The 17,820-nt window shown below is 41.2% G+C and overlaps 1 protein-coding gene across 1 annotated transcript in view; it reads left to right on the top strand.

Annotated features, from left to right (window-relative positions):
* DENND5A (DENN domain containing 5A) overlaps positions 1-17,820 on the top strand; it is a 123,586-nt gene that overhangs the window by 68,683 nt on the left and 37,083 nt on the right. The window contains exons 6-8 of the mRNA XM_032240510.1: positions 8,745-9,092; positions 10,465-10,680; positions 11,155-11,389. Coding sequence (XP_032096401.1) covers positions 8,745-9,092; positions 10,465-10,680; positions 11,155-11,389 — 799 coding nt within the window. The remainder of the gene's footprint in view (positions 1-8,744; positions 9,093-10,464; positions 10,681-11,154; positions 11,390-17,820) is intronic.

Genomic DNA, 17,820 nt, shown 5'->3' with positions numbered 1-17,820 from the left:
GTTAAATATCAAAAGCACAAGTTTTAATCTTGTAGAAGAAAATATTAATAAATACCTTTCTGACTTCTGGCTAGGGAAAGATTTTTATAAACAGGTTATAAAAAGCACTATGCACCAAATAAAATAAAAGATTGATAAATTGGGTTAAAAAAATTTTTTTTTGAGACAGTCTTAACCCTTTTGCCCAGGCTGGAGTGCAGTGGTGCGATCTTGACTCACTGCCGCCTCTCCCTGCCAAGTTCAAACGATTCTCCAGCCTCAGCCTCCCAAGTAGCTGGGATTACAGGTGTGTGCCAGGATGCCTGGCTAATTTTTGTATTTTTAGTAGAGTTGAGGTTTTGCCATGTTGGCCAGACCTCAGGTGATCCACCCACCCATCCTCCCAAAGTGCTGGGATTACAGACGTGAGCCACCATGCCCAGCCTGATAAATTGGATTTTCTAAGTGAAGAAAAGAAATCTTAAAGATAAAAACTAAAGAAATGTATAGCATATACAGCCTACAAAGAGTTAATATCAAGAGATTATAAAGAACTGCAAGTCAATAAGAGGATGATAAGCAACCCAATGGAAACATGGCATATGATATGAACAGGCATTGCATAAAAAATAAACATTTCTTTATTTCGCTTAATTTCTTAGGGACGGGAAATCAGATACACTATACAATGCTCATTTTGTTGGCAAAATTCAAGAAGTATTAAAATACCAAGTTTTGGGAGGGATTTGGATCATTAGGATCACTTTAGTTTGCTAGTTAAAATGTAAATTGTTGCAGCCACTTTGGAATACAGCTAGGCATCATTTCGTTTTCTAAAGTGGGATATTTGCATACCTTACAACACTGTGGTTCTACTCCTAGGATATACCCATATATAGAATCTTGTAGGAGTCCAAGAAGACATGGATGACAATCAGTGTAAATACAGTAAACAAAAAACAACTCGAATGTCTTTTTATTTTCACTCGTGTTGCCCAAGCTGGAGTGCAATGGTGTGATCTTAACTCACTATAACCTCTGCCTCCCAGGTTCAAGTGATTCCCCTGCCTCAGGCTCCTGAGTAGCTGGGATTACAGGTGCGCGCCACCACGCTCAGCTAATTTTTTTTTTTTTTTTTTTTTTTTTTAAGTAGAAACAGGGTTTCACCATGTTAGCTAGGCTGATCTTGAACTCCTGACCTCAGGTGATTACCCATCTTGGCCTCCCATTACAGGCATGAGCCACCAGCCCAGCCTTTTTTTTTTTTTTTTTGAGACAGAGTTTCACTTTTGTTGCCCAGGCTGGAGTGTAATGGCACAGTCTCAGCTTACTGCAACCTCTGCCTCTTGGGTGGAAGTGATTCTCCTGCCTCAGCCTCCCAAGTAGCTGGGATTACAGGCACCTGCCACCATGTCCAGCTAATTTTTGTATTTTTAGTAGAGACGGGGTTTCACTATGTTGGCCAGGCTGGTCTCAAACTCCTGACCTGAGGTGATTTGCCCACCTTGTCCTCCCAAAGTGCTGAGATTACGGACATGAGCCACTGCACCTGGCCTCAAATGTCTTTTAATAGGAAAACTGATCAATACATTATGTTATGTTCATATGGAATATTATAGAACAGTGAAAATGAAGTATAGCTACACAAAACAAAATGGCTGGATCTCAACCTAATGTTGATTGAAGTTACTACCAAAAGACCACTTAGGGAATGATGATCCTTATATAAAATTTAAAAACCTGGCTGGGCATGGTGGCTCACACCTGATCCCACCCAGTATTTTGGGAAGCTGATGTGGGAGGATTGCTTGTGGCCAGGAGTTCAAGACCAGCCTGGGCAACAAAGTAACATTCTGTCTCTACTACAGTAACAACAGTTAGCCAGGTGTGATGGTGTGTGCCTATAGTCCGAGCTACTTGGGAACCCAGGAGTTCAAGGCTGCGGTGAGCTATGATTGTGCCACTGCACTCCAGACTGGGCAACAGAGCAAGACTGTCTCAAACAAACAACAACAAAAAAAGTTGAGAACCTATATAAAATTAAACAAATGTAAAAATTTAAAGGCATACATACATATGCAATAAATTAAAAATCAAAACGAGGGTGGGCAGGGTGGCTCACACCTGTAGTGCCAGCACTTTGGGAGGCTGAAATGGATGGATCACCTGTGGTCGGGAGTTCGAAACTAGCCTGACCAACACGGAGAAACCCTGTCTTTACTAAAAATACAAAATTAACTGGGCATGGTGGTGTATGCCTGTAATCTCAGCTACTTGGGAGGCTTAGGCAGGAGAATCGCTTGAACCTGGGAGGCGGAGGTTGCAGTGAGCTGAGATTATGCCATTGCAGTTCAGCCTGGGCAATAAGAGCGAAACTCCATCTCAAAAAAAAAAAAAAATTCAAAAGGCAAAAAGATAATAAATGTAGAATTCCGGTTAGTGATTACCTAGGATCAGGAATTTGTAGTTTGGGTTTGGCATGGTGTCTCATGCCTGTAATCCCAGCACTTTGGGAGGCTGAGGCGGGTGGATCACTTCAGGTCACGAGTTTAAGACCAGTCTGGTCAATGTGGTGAAACCCTGTCTCTACTAAACATACAAAATTAGCTAGGTGTGCTGGCGTGTGCCTGTAGTTGCAGCCACTTGGGAGGAAGGGGCAGGAGAATCATTTGAACCTGGGAAGTAGAGGTTGCAGTGAGCCGAGATCATGCCATTGCACTTCAGCCTGGACATCTCAGTAAGACTCCATGTGAAAGAAAAAAAAAAAAAAGGAATGTGTAGGTTTACGGAGGGAGGTCAGATTGGGGAGGAGCACATAGGTAGATAAAATTACTGGCAATGTTCTGATTCTTGGGTTGGGCTGGGAAAAAAAAAACTATCTCTAAGTTTCTCTCTAGAAAGTTACGAGTTTATATTCTCAATAACAATATATGCAATTTTTGTGTCCTAGTAACTATGTCAGCATTGGACATTATAAATCTTTAAAATCTTTGCCAATCCAGTAAGGTAAAAAATATTTTGTTTGCATTTTCCTGGTTCAATTGAAATTGAACATCATTTCATATATTTGAAGTTAATCTATTCTTCTGTTTGCCTTTCATATCCTATTTTCATTTTTAAGTTGGGCTAATTATCTTTGTCTTAATGATTTCTTTGGTTATGAGCTTTTTACATGTTATGTATAAAAATTGTTTCCTAGATCGTTTCATCATTTAATTTTTTTTTTTTTTTTTTAAAGAAATGGGGTTGCCAGGCGTGGTGGCTTACGCCTGTAATCGCAGCACTTTGGGTGCAAGACCAGCCTGACCAACATGGAGAAACCCTGTCTCCACTAAAAATACAAAATTAGCTGAGCATGGTGGCACATGCCTGTAATCCCAGCTACTCGGAAATCTGAGGCAGGAGGATTGCTTGAACCCGGAAGGTGGAGGTTGCACTGAGCCGAGATCACACCATTGCACTCCAGACTGGTCAGCAAGAGCAAAACTCTGTCTCAAAAAAAGAAAAAAAAAACAAAAAAAAACATATGGGTTCTTGCTATGTTCCCCAGGCTGATCTCAAACTCCTGGTCTCAAGTGATCCTCCCAAGTCAACTTTCCAAAACTCTGGGATTACAGGTGCAAGCCAACATGCCTAGAATATCTTTTAATTTTTTTTATGGCAGTATTTATCTTTATGGTTCTAGCCTTGTATAAAGTTTAGGAAGCCTCACTCCACCCTAAGGCAGTATAGTCATCTTTTATATTTTATTTTTAAATTTTATCTATTTATTTTTTTTGAAACCGACTCTTGCTTCATTGTCAAGGCTGGAGTGCAGTGGTGCCATCTCAGCTCATTGTAACCTCCACCTCTTAGAATTCCTTGATTCTCCTGCCTCAGCCTCCCGAGTAGCTGGGATAGGCTGGTTTCAAACTCCTGACCTCAAGTGGTTTGCCTATCTTGGCCTCCCAAAGTGCTGGGATTACAGGTGTGAGCCACTATGCTTGATGCTTGGCCTATATTTTCTTTTCATACTTTTGTGAGTTGATTTTACTTTTTTACTTTTGTTACGGAAAATACCAGATAGATGTAAGGGTAAAGAGACTAGCACCCCATGTTTTTTTTTTTTAAAGCAGAGTCTTGCTGTGTCATACAGGCTGGAGTGGGAGTGCAGTGGTGTGATCTCGGCTCACTGCAACCTCTGCCTCCTGGGTTCAAGTGATTCTGCCTCAGCTTCCCGAGTACCTGGGACCACAGGTGTGTGCTACCTCACCCAGCCAATTTTTATATTTTTAGTAGAGACACAGTTTTGCCATGTTATCCAGACTGGTCTCAAACTCCTGACCTCAAGTGATCTTCCCGTCTTGGCCTCCCAAAGTGTTGGATTACAGGCGTGAGCCACCGCGTTCGGCCATATCCATTATTATTCAACAATCATCAACTCATGGCTACTCCTTTGTGTATATCCTTCATTCCACCTACTGAGTTCTTTTTTATTTTTTTATTCTTGTATATTTTTTAAAATCCACTTTTTATCTCTCTTCCTTAATACTGGGTTATTTTAAAGCAAGTCATACACAGCGTTATGCCATCCAGATGTATTCAGTATGTACCTCTAATAGACAATGACGTTTTTTTGGAGACAGGGTCTCACTTTGTTGGCCAGACTGGAGTGCAGTGGCGAAATTATAGCTCATTGCAACCTTGAAGTCCTGGGCTCAAGCAGTCCTCCTCAGCCTTCCAAGTAGCTGGGATTATAAGCGTGTGCTACCATACCTAGCTACTTTTAAAATTTTTAGTAGAGATGAGGTCTCGCTATGGTGCCTAGGCTGGTCTTGAGTTCTGGACTCAAGCCATCCTCCCACTTCATGCTCCCAAAGTGCTGAAATTACAGGTGTGAGCTACCGTGCGTGGCCCATAGGACTATTCTTAAAACATAAAAGTAGCTTTTAAAAAAATTTAAATTTTCAATATCTCTCAATATTTATGTATTTATTTCTTTGAAACAGAGTCTTGGTCTGTCATCCAGGCTGGAGTGCAGTGGCGTGATCTCAGCTCACTGCAACATCTGTCTCCTGGTTTCAGGTGATTCTTGCGCCTCAGTCTCCCGAGTAGCTGAGATTACAGGTGTGTGCCGTCACGCCTGGCTAATTTTTGTATTTTTAGTAGAGACAGAGTTTTGACATGTTGACCAGGCTGGTCTTGAACTCCTGGCCCCAAATGATCTGCCCGATTCAGCCTCCCAAAGTGCTGGGATTGCAGGCATGAGCCTCCATGCCTGGCCTCAAATTTTATTTTTGAGTATAGTATTATGTTAACCTTTTTATTTATTTATTTTTGAGACTGCATTTCATTCTTGTTGCCCAGGCTGGAGTGCAGTGGTGCAGTCTCGACTCACTACAATCTCTGCCTCTTGGTTCAAGCAATTCTCCTGCCTCAGCCTTACCAGTAGCTGGGATTACAGGGATGTGCCGTCATGCCTGGCAAATTTTGTGTTTTTAGTAGAGACGGGGTTTCTCCATGTTGGTTAGGCTAGTCTCGAACTCCTGACCTCAGGTGATCTGCCTGCCTCGGCCTCCCAAAGTGCTGGGATTACAGGCATGAGCCACTGTGCCCAGCCTATGTTAACCTTTTTAAATGGACAATATTTGTCCCCAAAACATTTGTTGAATAATTCATCTATAATGCATGAGTCTTGGCATTAGGCCATTCTAGCATTGCTATAAAGAAATACCTGCGACTGGATAATTTTTAAAGAAAAGAGGTTTAATTAGCTCATTGAGAGAGAGAGAGAGAGGGAGGAGGGGTTAGAGGTCAGGTGGCGGCATAGATCTTCTGGGAACTCACTATCACAAAGACAGCACCAAGCCATGAGGGATCCACCCCCAGGACCCAAATACCTCCCACCCCGCCCCACCTCCAGCATTGGAAGTTACGATTCAATATGAGATTTAGGTGGGGACAAATATTCAGACTATCAGGTCTATTCAAGACCTTTTCTAGTGGATTATTTTTTTTGTTTATTTTAGAATCTGGTAAGGGAAGTCTCCCTTCAATTGTCTTGGCTATATTTTTCTTTTATTCTTCCAGACAAAATTCAGAATTTGTTATGAGATAACACTCTTAAAAAAAATCTTGCTGAGATTTTGGGAATATTTACATTAAATTAACAAATAAATTTGGGATTATTAGCATCTTTTCATTATGGATTTTTCTATGCATTATGTATATGTGTCATTCAGATTGTATATTTCACAATGATTATAACAATATTGATTAACATTTATTATATACTATGTGCCTGGCACTGTGCTAAATCTTTGATATTTATTGTCATATAATCCTCAAAACAAATCTGTGACATAGGTAATATTATCCCTGTTACATGAATGGAACATAAACACCCTTAAGCATTTAATGTTGTACTGCAGTGAGGGAAATGTTGTCTTGGCTAGCACAGGTTCATGAGTATAAGATAAATATACAAAAATGAAAGGTGTTTGTAATTTATAGCTGCAAGAACATTCCAACAGGGCCAAAAACTACAAAGTATTTAAATATATATGTACACACACATATTGTTATTGACACATAATTATACATGTTACAGGGTACAGTATATTTTAGTACATGTGTCATGATCAAATGGGGGTAATTAGCATATCCATCATCTCAAATCTTTTTCATTTCTTTGTATTAGTGACATTCAAAATCCTCTCTTCTAGCTATTTGAAAAAATACAACAAATTTTTTTGACTGTAGTTGCCCTACAGTGCTATCTAGAACACTAGAACTTATTCCTCCTGTTTAACTATAATTTTGTATTGGACAATCAATCTCTTTCTATTCCTCTTCCTTGCTACCCTTCCCAGTCTCTGCTAACCACTATTTTTCTACTTCAGTGAGATCAACATCTTTAGCTTCAACATACAAGTGAAAATGTGGTATTTATCTGTCTGTGCCTAGCTTATTTCGCTTAACACAGTGTCCTCCTGGCTCATCCATATTGCCGTGATTGACAGGATTTCATTCATTTTTATGGTGGAATAGTATCCCCTCGTTAAACTATGTTTAAGTTAAATGTACAAGACCTCTAAAGAGGAGAAAAGTAGATGGTTAAGAGCTTAAGCATATGACTGAAGTCGGGGTAGCTGAGTTCAAATCCCAGCTCTATTGGTTAATAGTTGTGTGACTTTTGACATGTTACTTAATCTCTCTGTGTCAGTTTTGTCTGTAAAATATAGATAGCTAGATACTGCCACATTATTGTGTGCTTTTTTTGGTAGTTTTTTTTTTTTTTTTTTTTAATTTGAGACAGAGTCTCACTCTGTTGCTCAGGCTGGAGTGCAGTGACGCGATCTTGGCTCACCGCAACCTCCACCTCCCCGTTTCAAGTGATTCTTCTGCCTCAGCCTCCCGAGTAGCTGGGATTACAGGCACCCACCACCATGCCTGGGTAATTTTTTGTATTTTTAGTAGAGATGGAATTTCACTATGTTAGCCAGCATGGTCTTGATCTCCTGATCTCATGATCTGCCTGCTTCAGCCTCCCAAAGTGCTGGGATTACAGGTGTGAGCCACTGCGCCTGGCCCTTGTTAGTTTGTTTTTTGAGAGCGAGTCTCACTCAGGTTGGAGTGCGGTGCCACAATATTGGCTTACTGCAACCTCTGCCTCCTGGGTTCAAGCAGCTCTCCTGCCTCAGCCTCTCAAGTAGCTGGAATTACAGGTGCCTGTCACGATGCCTTGCTACTTTTTGTATTTTTAGAAGAGATGAGGTTTTATCATGTTGGCCAGCCTGGTCTCGAACACCTGACCTGGAGTGATCCACCTGCCTTGGCCTCCCAAAGTGCTGGGATTACAGGTATAAGCCACCGCTCCTGGTCCCTAAATTGTTATTTGTTAATCAAGATTATGTACTTCATCAGCAGTGTATGAGCACTATTTCTTTACATTCTCTCAGAAGCTATTTTAAACCCAGAAGGAAGCACAGAAAGAATAAAGATTGCCATCAAACCTTACAAATTAGGGCTGAGGCTCAGAAAGAGATAATGTTATATCCAGCGTCATATAGGGAGATCATAACAGAGTCAAATCTGGAACTTAGACTTTTTGAACTCACTCCTAGGGCTCTTTTCACTGAGTGTAGAATTCACAAATTCACCAGACATTTATTTTTTATTTTTTGAAACAGAGTCTCTGTTGTCCAGGCTGGAGTGCAGTGGTGTGATCACAGCTCACTGCAGCCTCGGCTTCTTGGGCTCAGGTGATTCTCCCACCTCAGCATCTCAAGTAGCTGGGACTATAGGTGCATGCCATTACCCCTGGCTAATTTTTGCATTTTTTTGTAGGGACAGGATTTTTCCACATTGCCCAGACTGGTCTTGAACTCCTGGGTTCAAGTGATCAGCCTCCCAAAGTGTTGGCATTGCAGACGTGAGCCGCTGTGCCTGGGCTTTACCAAACATTTAATGAGCATTTACCATGTATGAAACTTTCGTGTTTGATGCTTGACTTCTATGACATTGTAAAATCCTTACCGCTCTAACATAAATTGTTTATCTCTTTATCTCCATTTTATAGCTAAGCAAATACAATCAGAAAGGTTAAATAACTTTCCTAAGGTCACACAACCAGAATATGGCAGGGTAGGATTGGAACTCAGGTCTATCTTTATTTCTGAGCCCCATCTTCTTTATACCATGCCTCAAATATAGCCATTTCAGTTGTTTTGTCTTTCTCCTTGTTCACTAACCTTTCTGAAACTTTCATAATGTTCTGGAGTTAGTCACACTCCTCATCCTGTTTTGACTTCCTGGACAAACTCCAATTTGTTGGGAAACTGTGGCAAGTCCTCTGGCAGCTCAATGAAGTGGTTGTCAATGTCCACAAAGCAGAGGTTAGCCTGGAAGTCTCTGAGATTCTTATGGCATTTGGAATTCCCCCTGAAGGGAATCTTCATTGCAGTGAGAGTGCCTCCAAGCTGAAGAGGCTTCGGGCCTCTGAGCTTGTCTCAGACAAGAGGAATGGAAACATTGCTGGCTCCCCTTTGCATCCCTATGAGCTTCTTAAGGAGAACGAAACTATTGCCCGGCTCCAAGCCTTGGTCAAGAGGACTGGGGTGAGCCTGGAAAAGGTAAGATGTGTATATGAGTCTGTGTGATCTGTGCTAGGGTGCTGTCCTGGTGAAGTAAGGTATGGGATGAGAAAGCACCCAGTTCTAGACAACTCATATTTTTGAGCAGTGAAAGAATGCTCTGTATGGAGGACTCTGAATTCCATCTGGCAGATGTTATCCTAGTAAATGCTACTTTAATCTAAATCTGGGTAACTTCTTTCTTGAACATCAAGGAGAGTCAGCAGACATTCTTTGTGAACACTACAGCAGAGTGATTGGAGAGAGCATGGTAGTAATTTTACTGTTCAGACCTCTTTTATTTTTTGAGAGAGTTCTTACTCTGGCACTTGGGCTGGTATATGGTGGCACAGTCACCGCACACTGCAGCCTCGATCTCCTGGGCTCAGGTGATCCTCCTGCTTCAGCCTCCCAAGTAGCTGGGACCACAGGTACATGCCACCACACCCAGTTAATTTTTTTTTTTTTTTAATTACTTGTAGAGACAGGGTCTCACTATGTTGCCAAGCTAATCTCAAACTCTTGGGCTTGAGCAGGCCGCCACCCCTGACCTCCCAAAGTGGTGGGATTACAAGTGTGAGCCACCACTCGAGGCCCAGACCTCTTTTAGACCCTTTGAACTTCACAGCAACCTAAGGCATATAAAACATGTATTAACTGTTTTATAGCCAAACAGACCAAGGCTCAGAGAGCCTAAGTGTTTTGCTTAAGATTAAATGCCAAGTATGTTGCTGAGCTGGGAATAGAATCTGGTCCTCTTGAGTTCTCACTGTTAAATTACTTTTGTAAGTTACAGGTAAACCAACGGGTCAGTGTAATAATCTTATTGGGCTGTTTGTTAGTGAAATATTTCATTTTTCTGCTTTAGTAGAGCAGATTTGTTTTGCTTAGTAGAGCAGATATTTTTCAAAAACCATGGGCAGTTAAAGAGGAGCAGAGATATTTGGTGAGATTAAAAAGGTTTTTTGGAGGAAGAAGGAAAGATGAGGGAAAAATAAAAAATCAAGAGCCAGAATTTTTTCTAGGTTATAAGAATTGTTGCCTTGTTAAATTGACCTCCCACATTTCTTCCTTTCTCCCTGACCTTTGAGGTAATTAGCACCTCTTCTTTCATGGCAGAATCTCTCTCAGCCCATAAAGATCTTATCTGTACTTTCATTGAGTTGTTGGATATCTCTAAGTGAAACTCCATTTATCTCTCTTCCATGTCTGAGTCCCTTTCCTTTATTTTATTTTATTTTTTTCAGTTTTTCCTCTTTAATTCTCTATTTGCTGTTAAGTAAATGACTACTGGGAAAAAATCAGGAAGTGGATTCCTTGGGATAAAAGGAAAAAAGTGGTGTGTTCTCGACTGCTTTTTCTATTTTTGTAGTTGGAAGTGCGTGAAGACCCCAGATGCAATAAGGATCTCAAAGTTCAGTGTGATGAAGAAGAACTCAGGGTTTACCAGCTAAACATTCAGATCCGGGAAGTTTTTGCAAATCGTTTCACTCAGATGTTTGCAGATTATGAGGTGTTTGTCATCCAGCCCAGCCAGGATAAGGAATCCTGGTTTACCAACAGGGAGCAGATGCAAAACTTTGATAAAGTGAGTGTAATCTTGCTTGGGAGGTGGTGAGGAATGAGAACTTGCCAGTTACGTCTTGAAGAAGTAATGGAAAATGAGTTTTTCTTTTATTATATGCTGGAAACAAGTTTATTGTCCATTTGATGTTGATAAAATAGGCCTTGTTGCTTCAGAACAGATGTGCTGATTATTATTATCAGATGATTTCCCTTCAGCCAAAGGGATCTCTTAAAGCAAAGATATACGTGTAGATTGAACATCAGGATTCTGGGAAGATTGGTTGACTCAGTAGGTTATCCAAGTGAGTTTGTCCCAGTGTCAAAGTTTCAAGATATCTGAACTTATATGAATGTTTTTTTAAAAAAGTAGAGATTTTGCAGCTTGCTTTTCTGGAAGACCTAGGCAGCTCCAGAGAACAATTAACCTCCTGGATCCTTTGGCACATTGACATTACCCTTTTCCCTGTTAATTACTGCTTCTTTTTGGTCCCACCAGGCATCTTTTCTGTCAGATCAGCCTGAGCCCTACCTGCCCTTCCTCTCAAGATTCCTGGAGACCCAGATGTTTGCATCTTTCATTGACAACAAAATCATGTGTCATGATGATGATGATAAAGACCCTGTGCTCCGAGTATTTGATTCCCGAGTTGACAAGATCAGGCTGTTGAATGTTCGGACACCTACTCTCCGTACATCCATGTACCAGAAGTGTACCACTGTGGATGAAGCAGGTAAGGCCTCCTTGGAACTGTGCATTCTAGCCTGCTGTATTATGTCACTAACATGTCCCCTTTCCTGAATATGCCAGCCTCTTTTTCTGTTTCTGCCTTACGTATGTGGTTCCCATTGCCTGCAGTGTTCTTTCTTGCTTTTTTTTGCCTGGCAGTCTTCTCACCCTTTAACACTGTCAGTTAAGAATGGATCTCATTGTATGTGATAGAGACCCTAATCAGCAGTGGGTTAAACAAATAGGGGGCTATTTTTCTTATATTAGCAAGAGGTACAGAATTAGTCCTTGCATGTGTTGGCTCAGCTGCTCAACAGTGTAATCAAGAACTGAGATTCTGTCTTTTTATTTGGTGAATCCTTAGCATGTTGACTTTATGGTCATACTGTTGCTTCTATTTTTTTAAATTAAGGATTTCAATGAAAGCCTCATGGTTACAGAAGCTCTTTCTTTTCTGCCCGTGTGTGTGTCAGGGTCATGGTTACAGAAGCTCTTTCTTTTCTGCCTTTGTGTGTGTGTGTGTGTGTGTGTCTCTCTCTCTCTCTCTCCAGGCTAAAATGCAGTGGTGTGAACGTAGGTCACTACAACTTTGAACTCTTGGGCTCAAGTGATTGTCTTGCCTTAGCCCCCCAAGCAGCTAGGACTATAGACATGTACTCCTTTGCCTGGCTAGTTAAAAAAAAAGTGTTGTAGAGACAAGGTTTTGCTGTGTTGCTCAGTCTGGTCTCAAACTTTTGTGCTCAAATGATCCTCCTTCCTTGGCCTCCCAAAGTGTTGGCATTACATGCATGCATCACTACACCCAGTCCCAGAGGCTTTTCATATTCACATTCAAGGCAAGAAGAGGGGAAGATTGATGCCAGCTACATTCGCCATCCCACCTTTCTTTTTTTTTTTTTTTTTGAGATAGAGTCTTACTCTGTTGCCTAGGCTGGAGTGCAGTGGTGCGGTTATGGCCCACCACAGCCTTGACTTCCCAGGCTCAAGCAATTCTCCCACCTCAGCCTCCCAAGTAGCTGGGACTACACACACCTGGCTAATTTTTTGTGTTTTGCAGAGACAGAGTTTTGCCATGTTGCCCAGGCTGGCCTCAAACTCTTGGGCCCAAGCAGTCCTCCCACCTCTGCATTCCAAAGTGCTAGGATTACAGGTGTGAGCCACTGTGCCTGGCCTATTTTCCCACTTTTATCAGAAAGCAAAAGCTTTCCCAGAAATTTCTAACAACTTTCATTATCCTATAGGCCAGAATCATATTATATGACCACCCTCAAGTGCATGGGAGGCTGTGAAAGTGAACATTGAACTGGATATAATGTTACCCTGAACAGTATCAAGGTTCTATAAGCAAGAAAGAAGGGGTGAATAATTATGAGGAAGCAGCTGATGGTATTTGTCAGAAAAACCTAGCAGATACTTTTCCTTCTTTGTGTGAAGCCTTCTCTGATGCCCCCAGACTGAGTCAGTTGATTCTTCCTCTGTGTTCCTGTAGTGCTTTGTGCTTGCATCTACTCACTTATCTCTACTTTTACTAGCTGTCATTATTAGAGAACAACTTAAGGGTGGAGACTGTATTTACTCATTTTTCCCCCCAATTCTTCTAGCATTGTGTCAGCATGTAGGGATGTTTTTATCTTCACAAATGATTGAACACATCCTTTTGTTTAGAGGGCTCATCCATATCAGCTTAGCTAGAGAATAGTTTCAGCTCGAAATGTTAGATTAAGTAGTGTGTTTACTTCCTGCGGGATGTTCAGTGTCCTTTTTAAGGCATTTTAATATATTTTAATTATTTATTTACTGCATTTTATAACTACCTACTAAATGCCAAACATATGGCAAGTCTTCAAGAAATATTTGTCAAATGAATGAATATGCCAGTCGCTAGACTTTGAAGATATAACTGGTAACAGTTTAGACAAAGTCTTACATTCCCTTACACTTTCTCGTCTCTCTTTACCTTTCTGCTCCTGTTGCAGGACCCTCATTAAGATGACAGTCCTTTTGGTAAAGGCTTGAGGACATGTTGTCCATGCAGTTAGACTACTTTAACTCAGTTAGAACATAGGTTCCTGAACCCTGCCTAAGGCCTTGGATCTGGTCAGCTTGATGGAGATTTTTACAGGACTCTGGTTTAAAGAACCATCTCCCAAACCATTGTTTAAATCAAGACTTCTTATTCTTTTTCATCTTGTGCTATACTTGAAAATGATAATATTTGTATACGGCACACTAGGAAGAGTCTGCTTGTAGCCAGAGGCTATAAAGCCAGAGGCTCTAGTCACTTGAAATTCTTACATCTGCCACAGGGGTTGAGGAGTCTCAGCCCATCCTTAATTTATTTCTTGAACACTAAACGCTGCAGCCTACAGATATCAAGTACTGTGATCTCACTTGTAGCCATTACATAGTCTAACGGACCTCTTAGAATATGGTGTTTGGAGGCTGGTCATAGGTGGCTCACGCCTGTAATCCTAACATTTTGGGAAGCTGAGGTGGGTGGATCACTTGAGGTCAGGAGTTTGAGACCAGCTTGGCCAACATGGCGAAACCCCGTCTCTACTACAAATACAAAAAAAAAAAAAAAAAAAAAAAGCTGGGCGTGGTGGTGCACACCTGTGGTCCCAGCTACTTGGGAGGCTGAGGCAGGATAACTGCTTGAACCTGAGAGGCAGAGCAGTGAGCTGAGGTTGTGCCACTGCACTTCAGCCTGGGTGACGGCAAGACTCTGTCTGGAAAAAAAAAAGAAAGAAGAGGGAGAATATGGGGTTTGGAATGTAGGAGGAAGGGTTAGCTAAGTCTCATTCATATGGCTCATTTCAGAAAAATGGGTATCACAGAGACTCTTAACACTACTGTATGGTCTGCACCCAGGAATCATGGGAATATCTTTGCTATTGGTATATCCCTTAGATATACACCAGAAGCATGTACTTCAAGTATACCAAATCAGGGTTCTTGCAACTGGCCCCAGAACCCTAGCCTAGAGGAGTAGTTCAACCATCTTATCCCATCCCATATTGGACATCTCAACTTCTTTAGCCAGTCTGATTGTAAAATCATGCTAACATAACTATAAAGGGATTTTGGAGATCCTTTAAAAATGTTACAATAAAAAACAGTGAAATGTTACAATTAGAAGAGATGTTGATGGCAATTGACTCTGCCCACCCACCTCACCCACCAGTTTTACAGATAAAAATGTTCCTTTGGTTCACAACTGTATCCACAATGCCTGGCACATTTTGGACATTTAATAAGTTCTGTTGAATGAAAGTAAAGATTCGGGGAAGTGAGGGAGGCTCAAAGACATGACTTGACAACCTAAGATACACAGCAAGGCCTAAAGACAGATGTTTTTACGTGACTCTGGAAAATACCAGGAGAGAGCCGGATGTGGTGGCTCACACCTGTAATCCCAACAATTTGGGAGGCTGAGGCAGGTGGATTGCTTGAGTTTCAGAGTTTGAGACTAGCCTGGGCAACATGGCAAAACCCTGTTTCTTCAAAAAATAGAAAAACTAGCTGGGTGTGGTAGCATGAACCTGTAGTCCCACCTACTTGGGAGGCTGAGGTGATAGTTTTGCTTGAACCCAGGAGGTCAAGGCCACAGAGAGCTATGATTGTGCCACTGTATTCCTCCAGCTTGGACAACAGCGTGAGACCCTGTTTCAAAAAACAGAGAGAGAGAGAGAGAGAAAGAAAGAAAGAAAAAGGATAGTTTTCAGACTCATGAGAGAGAAGAGAGAAAGAAAAGAAAAAAAAGAAAGCTGGGTGTTGTAGCTCACGCCTATAATCTCAGTACTCTGGAGGCCAAGGTGGATGGATCACCTGAGGTCAGAAGTTCAAGACCAGCCTGGCCAACCTGATGAAATCCCATTTCTTGTAAAAATACAAGAAGTTAGCTGGGTGTGGTGGTGGGCGCTTGTAATCCCAGCTGGGACAGGAGAATCACTTGAACCTGGGAGGCAGAGGTTGCAGTGAGCTGAGATTGCTCCATTGCACTCCAGCCTGGGCAGCAAGAGGAAAACGCCATCTCAAAAAAAAAACAAAAAAACAAAAACAAAAACATAAAGAGCGGAAGGGCGGAGGGAGTTTTCTTATGCCCCTTTGTGTAATACCTTCTTCCTGTTCTCTCCCCACTCCCTTCTCCAATCCCCAGGCAACCACTGATACAATTTTTGTTACCACAGAGTTTGCCTTTCCAAGAATTTTACGTAAATAGAATCATAGTATGGTACTTTTTTTTAAAGTCTGGATTCTTTTACCCAGCATAATTATTTTTATATTCATTCATGTTCCTTTTTATTGCGGAATAGTATTCCATTGTATGAATATTACCACAGTGCATCTATTTAACTATTGGTGGGCATTTGGTCTGTGAATATTTGTGTGCAAATACTTTGTATAGACGTAAGTTTTCTTTTTCCTTGGGTAATACCTAGGAGTGGAATGACTGGATTATATGATATCTGTATGTTATTATTATTTTTTTTTTGAGACGGAGTTTCACTCATGTTACCCAGGCTGGAGTGCAATGGCGCGATCTCGGCTCACCGCAACCTCTGCCTCCTGGGTTCAGGCAATTCTCCTGCCTCAGCCTCCTGAGTAGCCAGGATTACAGGCACGCACCACCATGCCCAGCTAATTTTTTGTATTTTTAGTAGAGACGGGGTTTCACCATGTTGACCAGGATGGTCTCGATCTCTTGACCTCGTGATCCACCCGCCTCGGCCTCCCAAAGTGCTGGGGTTACAGGCTTGAGCCACTGCGCCCGGCCCTGTATGTTATTATTATTATTATTTTTTTGAGATGGTGTCTTGTTCTGTTGCCCAGGCTGGAGTGTAGTGGTGTGATCTTAGCTCACTGCAACTTCCTCCTCTTGGGTTCAAGCAATTCTGTGCCTCAGCCTCCTGAGTGGCTGGGATTACAGGTGCCCACCACCACGCCTGGCTAATTTTTGTATTTTCAGTAGAGACAGGGTTTTGCCATGTTGGCCAGGCTGGTCTCAAACTCCTGACCTCAAGTGATCCACTTGCCTCGGTCTTTCAAAGTGATGGTATTACAGGCGTGAGCCACCACATGGGACCTTGTATGTTACTTTTTAAAGAAACTGCCAGATTGTTTTCCAAAGTGATTGTACATTATATATTTTACATTCCCACTAGCAATGTAGGAGAGTTCCACATCGTTGCCAACTTAGTATGGTCAGTGTCTTCAATTTTAGGCATTTTAATAAGTGTGTAGTGGTATCTTACTGTGATTTTCATTTGTGTGTGTGTGCCTAATTTCTTTTACCAGTGTCTTTTTGAGAACAAAGCCTTTTATTTTGATGAGGCCTAATTTATCAGTTGGATTATACTTTTATTGTGTCTAAGACATTTTTGACCTATCAAGGTCACATAGAGATTTTCCTCTATATTTCCTTGTAGATATTTTACAGTTTTAGGTTTTACATTCAGGTCTCTGATCGTTTTCAAGTTAATTTTGTAAGTAGTTTTAAGTTATGGGTCCATTTTTTTTTTCCATATAGATATCCATCTATTGAAAAGACCGTCTGTCCTCTAATGAATTGCCTTTATGCTTTTGTCAAAATGTTATTAGTTTATATATGTGTTAGTCTACTTCTGGATTCTCTGTTCTGTTTCATGGATCTGTTATTTATACCGTACCACACTGTTACTGTAGCTTACATTAAATGATTACTGTAGCTTATGTTAAATCTTGAAGTCAAGTAGTGTTAATCTTCTAACTTTGTTGTGTTTTTTTTTTTTTTTTTTTTTTTTTGAGACGGAGTTTCGCTCTTGTTACCCAGGCTGGAGTGCAATGGCGCGATCTCGGCTCACCGCAACCTCCGCCTCCTGGGTTCAGGCAATTCTCCTGCCCCAGCCTCCTTAGTAGCTGGGATTACAGGCACGTGCCACCATGCCCAGCTAATTTTTTGTATTTTTAGTAGAGACGGGGTTTCACCATGTTGACCAGGATGGTCTCGATCTCTTGACCTCGTGATCCACCCGCCTCGGCCTCCCACAGTGCTGGGATTACAGGCTTGAGCCACCGCGCCCGGCCTAACTTTGTTCTTCTTTTCAAAGTTGTTTTGGCTATTCTGTGTTCTTTGTATTTCCATATGTATTTAGAGTCAACTTGCCAACTTCTGCAAAGAAGCCTTCTGAGATTTTGAATGATATTTGACATCCTAACAATACCGAGTCTTCTGATCCATTAATGGCATATCTTTCCATTTATTTATGTCATCTTTAATTTCTCTCAACAGCATTATGTACTTTTCAGGGTACAGGTTTTATATGTCTTATCAGATTTTTCCTTAAGTAGTTCATGTTTTTTGGTATATTGTAAATTGTTTTGTGTTATATAAATTTGGTGCTATTGTATTACTTTCTTTTTTTTTTTTTTTTTTTTTTTTTTTTTTTTTTTTTT

Source organism: Sapajus apella, unplaced genomic scaffold (assembly GCF_009761245.1).
Source record: "Sapajus apella isolate SASKATOON/1434 unplaced genomic scaffold, GSC_monkey_1.0 scaffold47, whole genome shotgun sequence".
NCBI lineage: Eukaryota > Metazoa > Chordata > Mammalia > Primates > Cebidae > Sapajus > Sapajus apella.
Note: the sequence above shows the minus strand (reverse complement) of the source record. Positions and strands in the feature narration are given on the sequence as shown.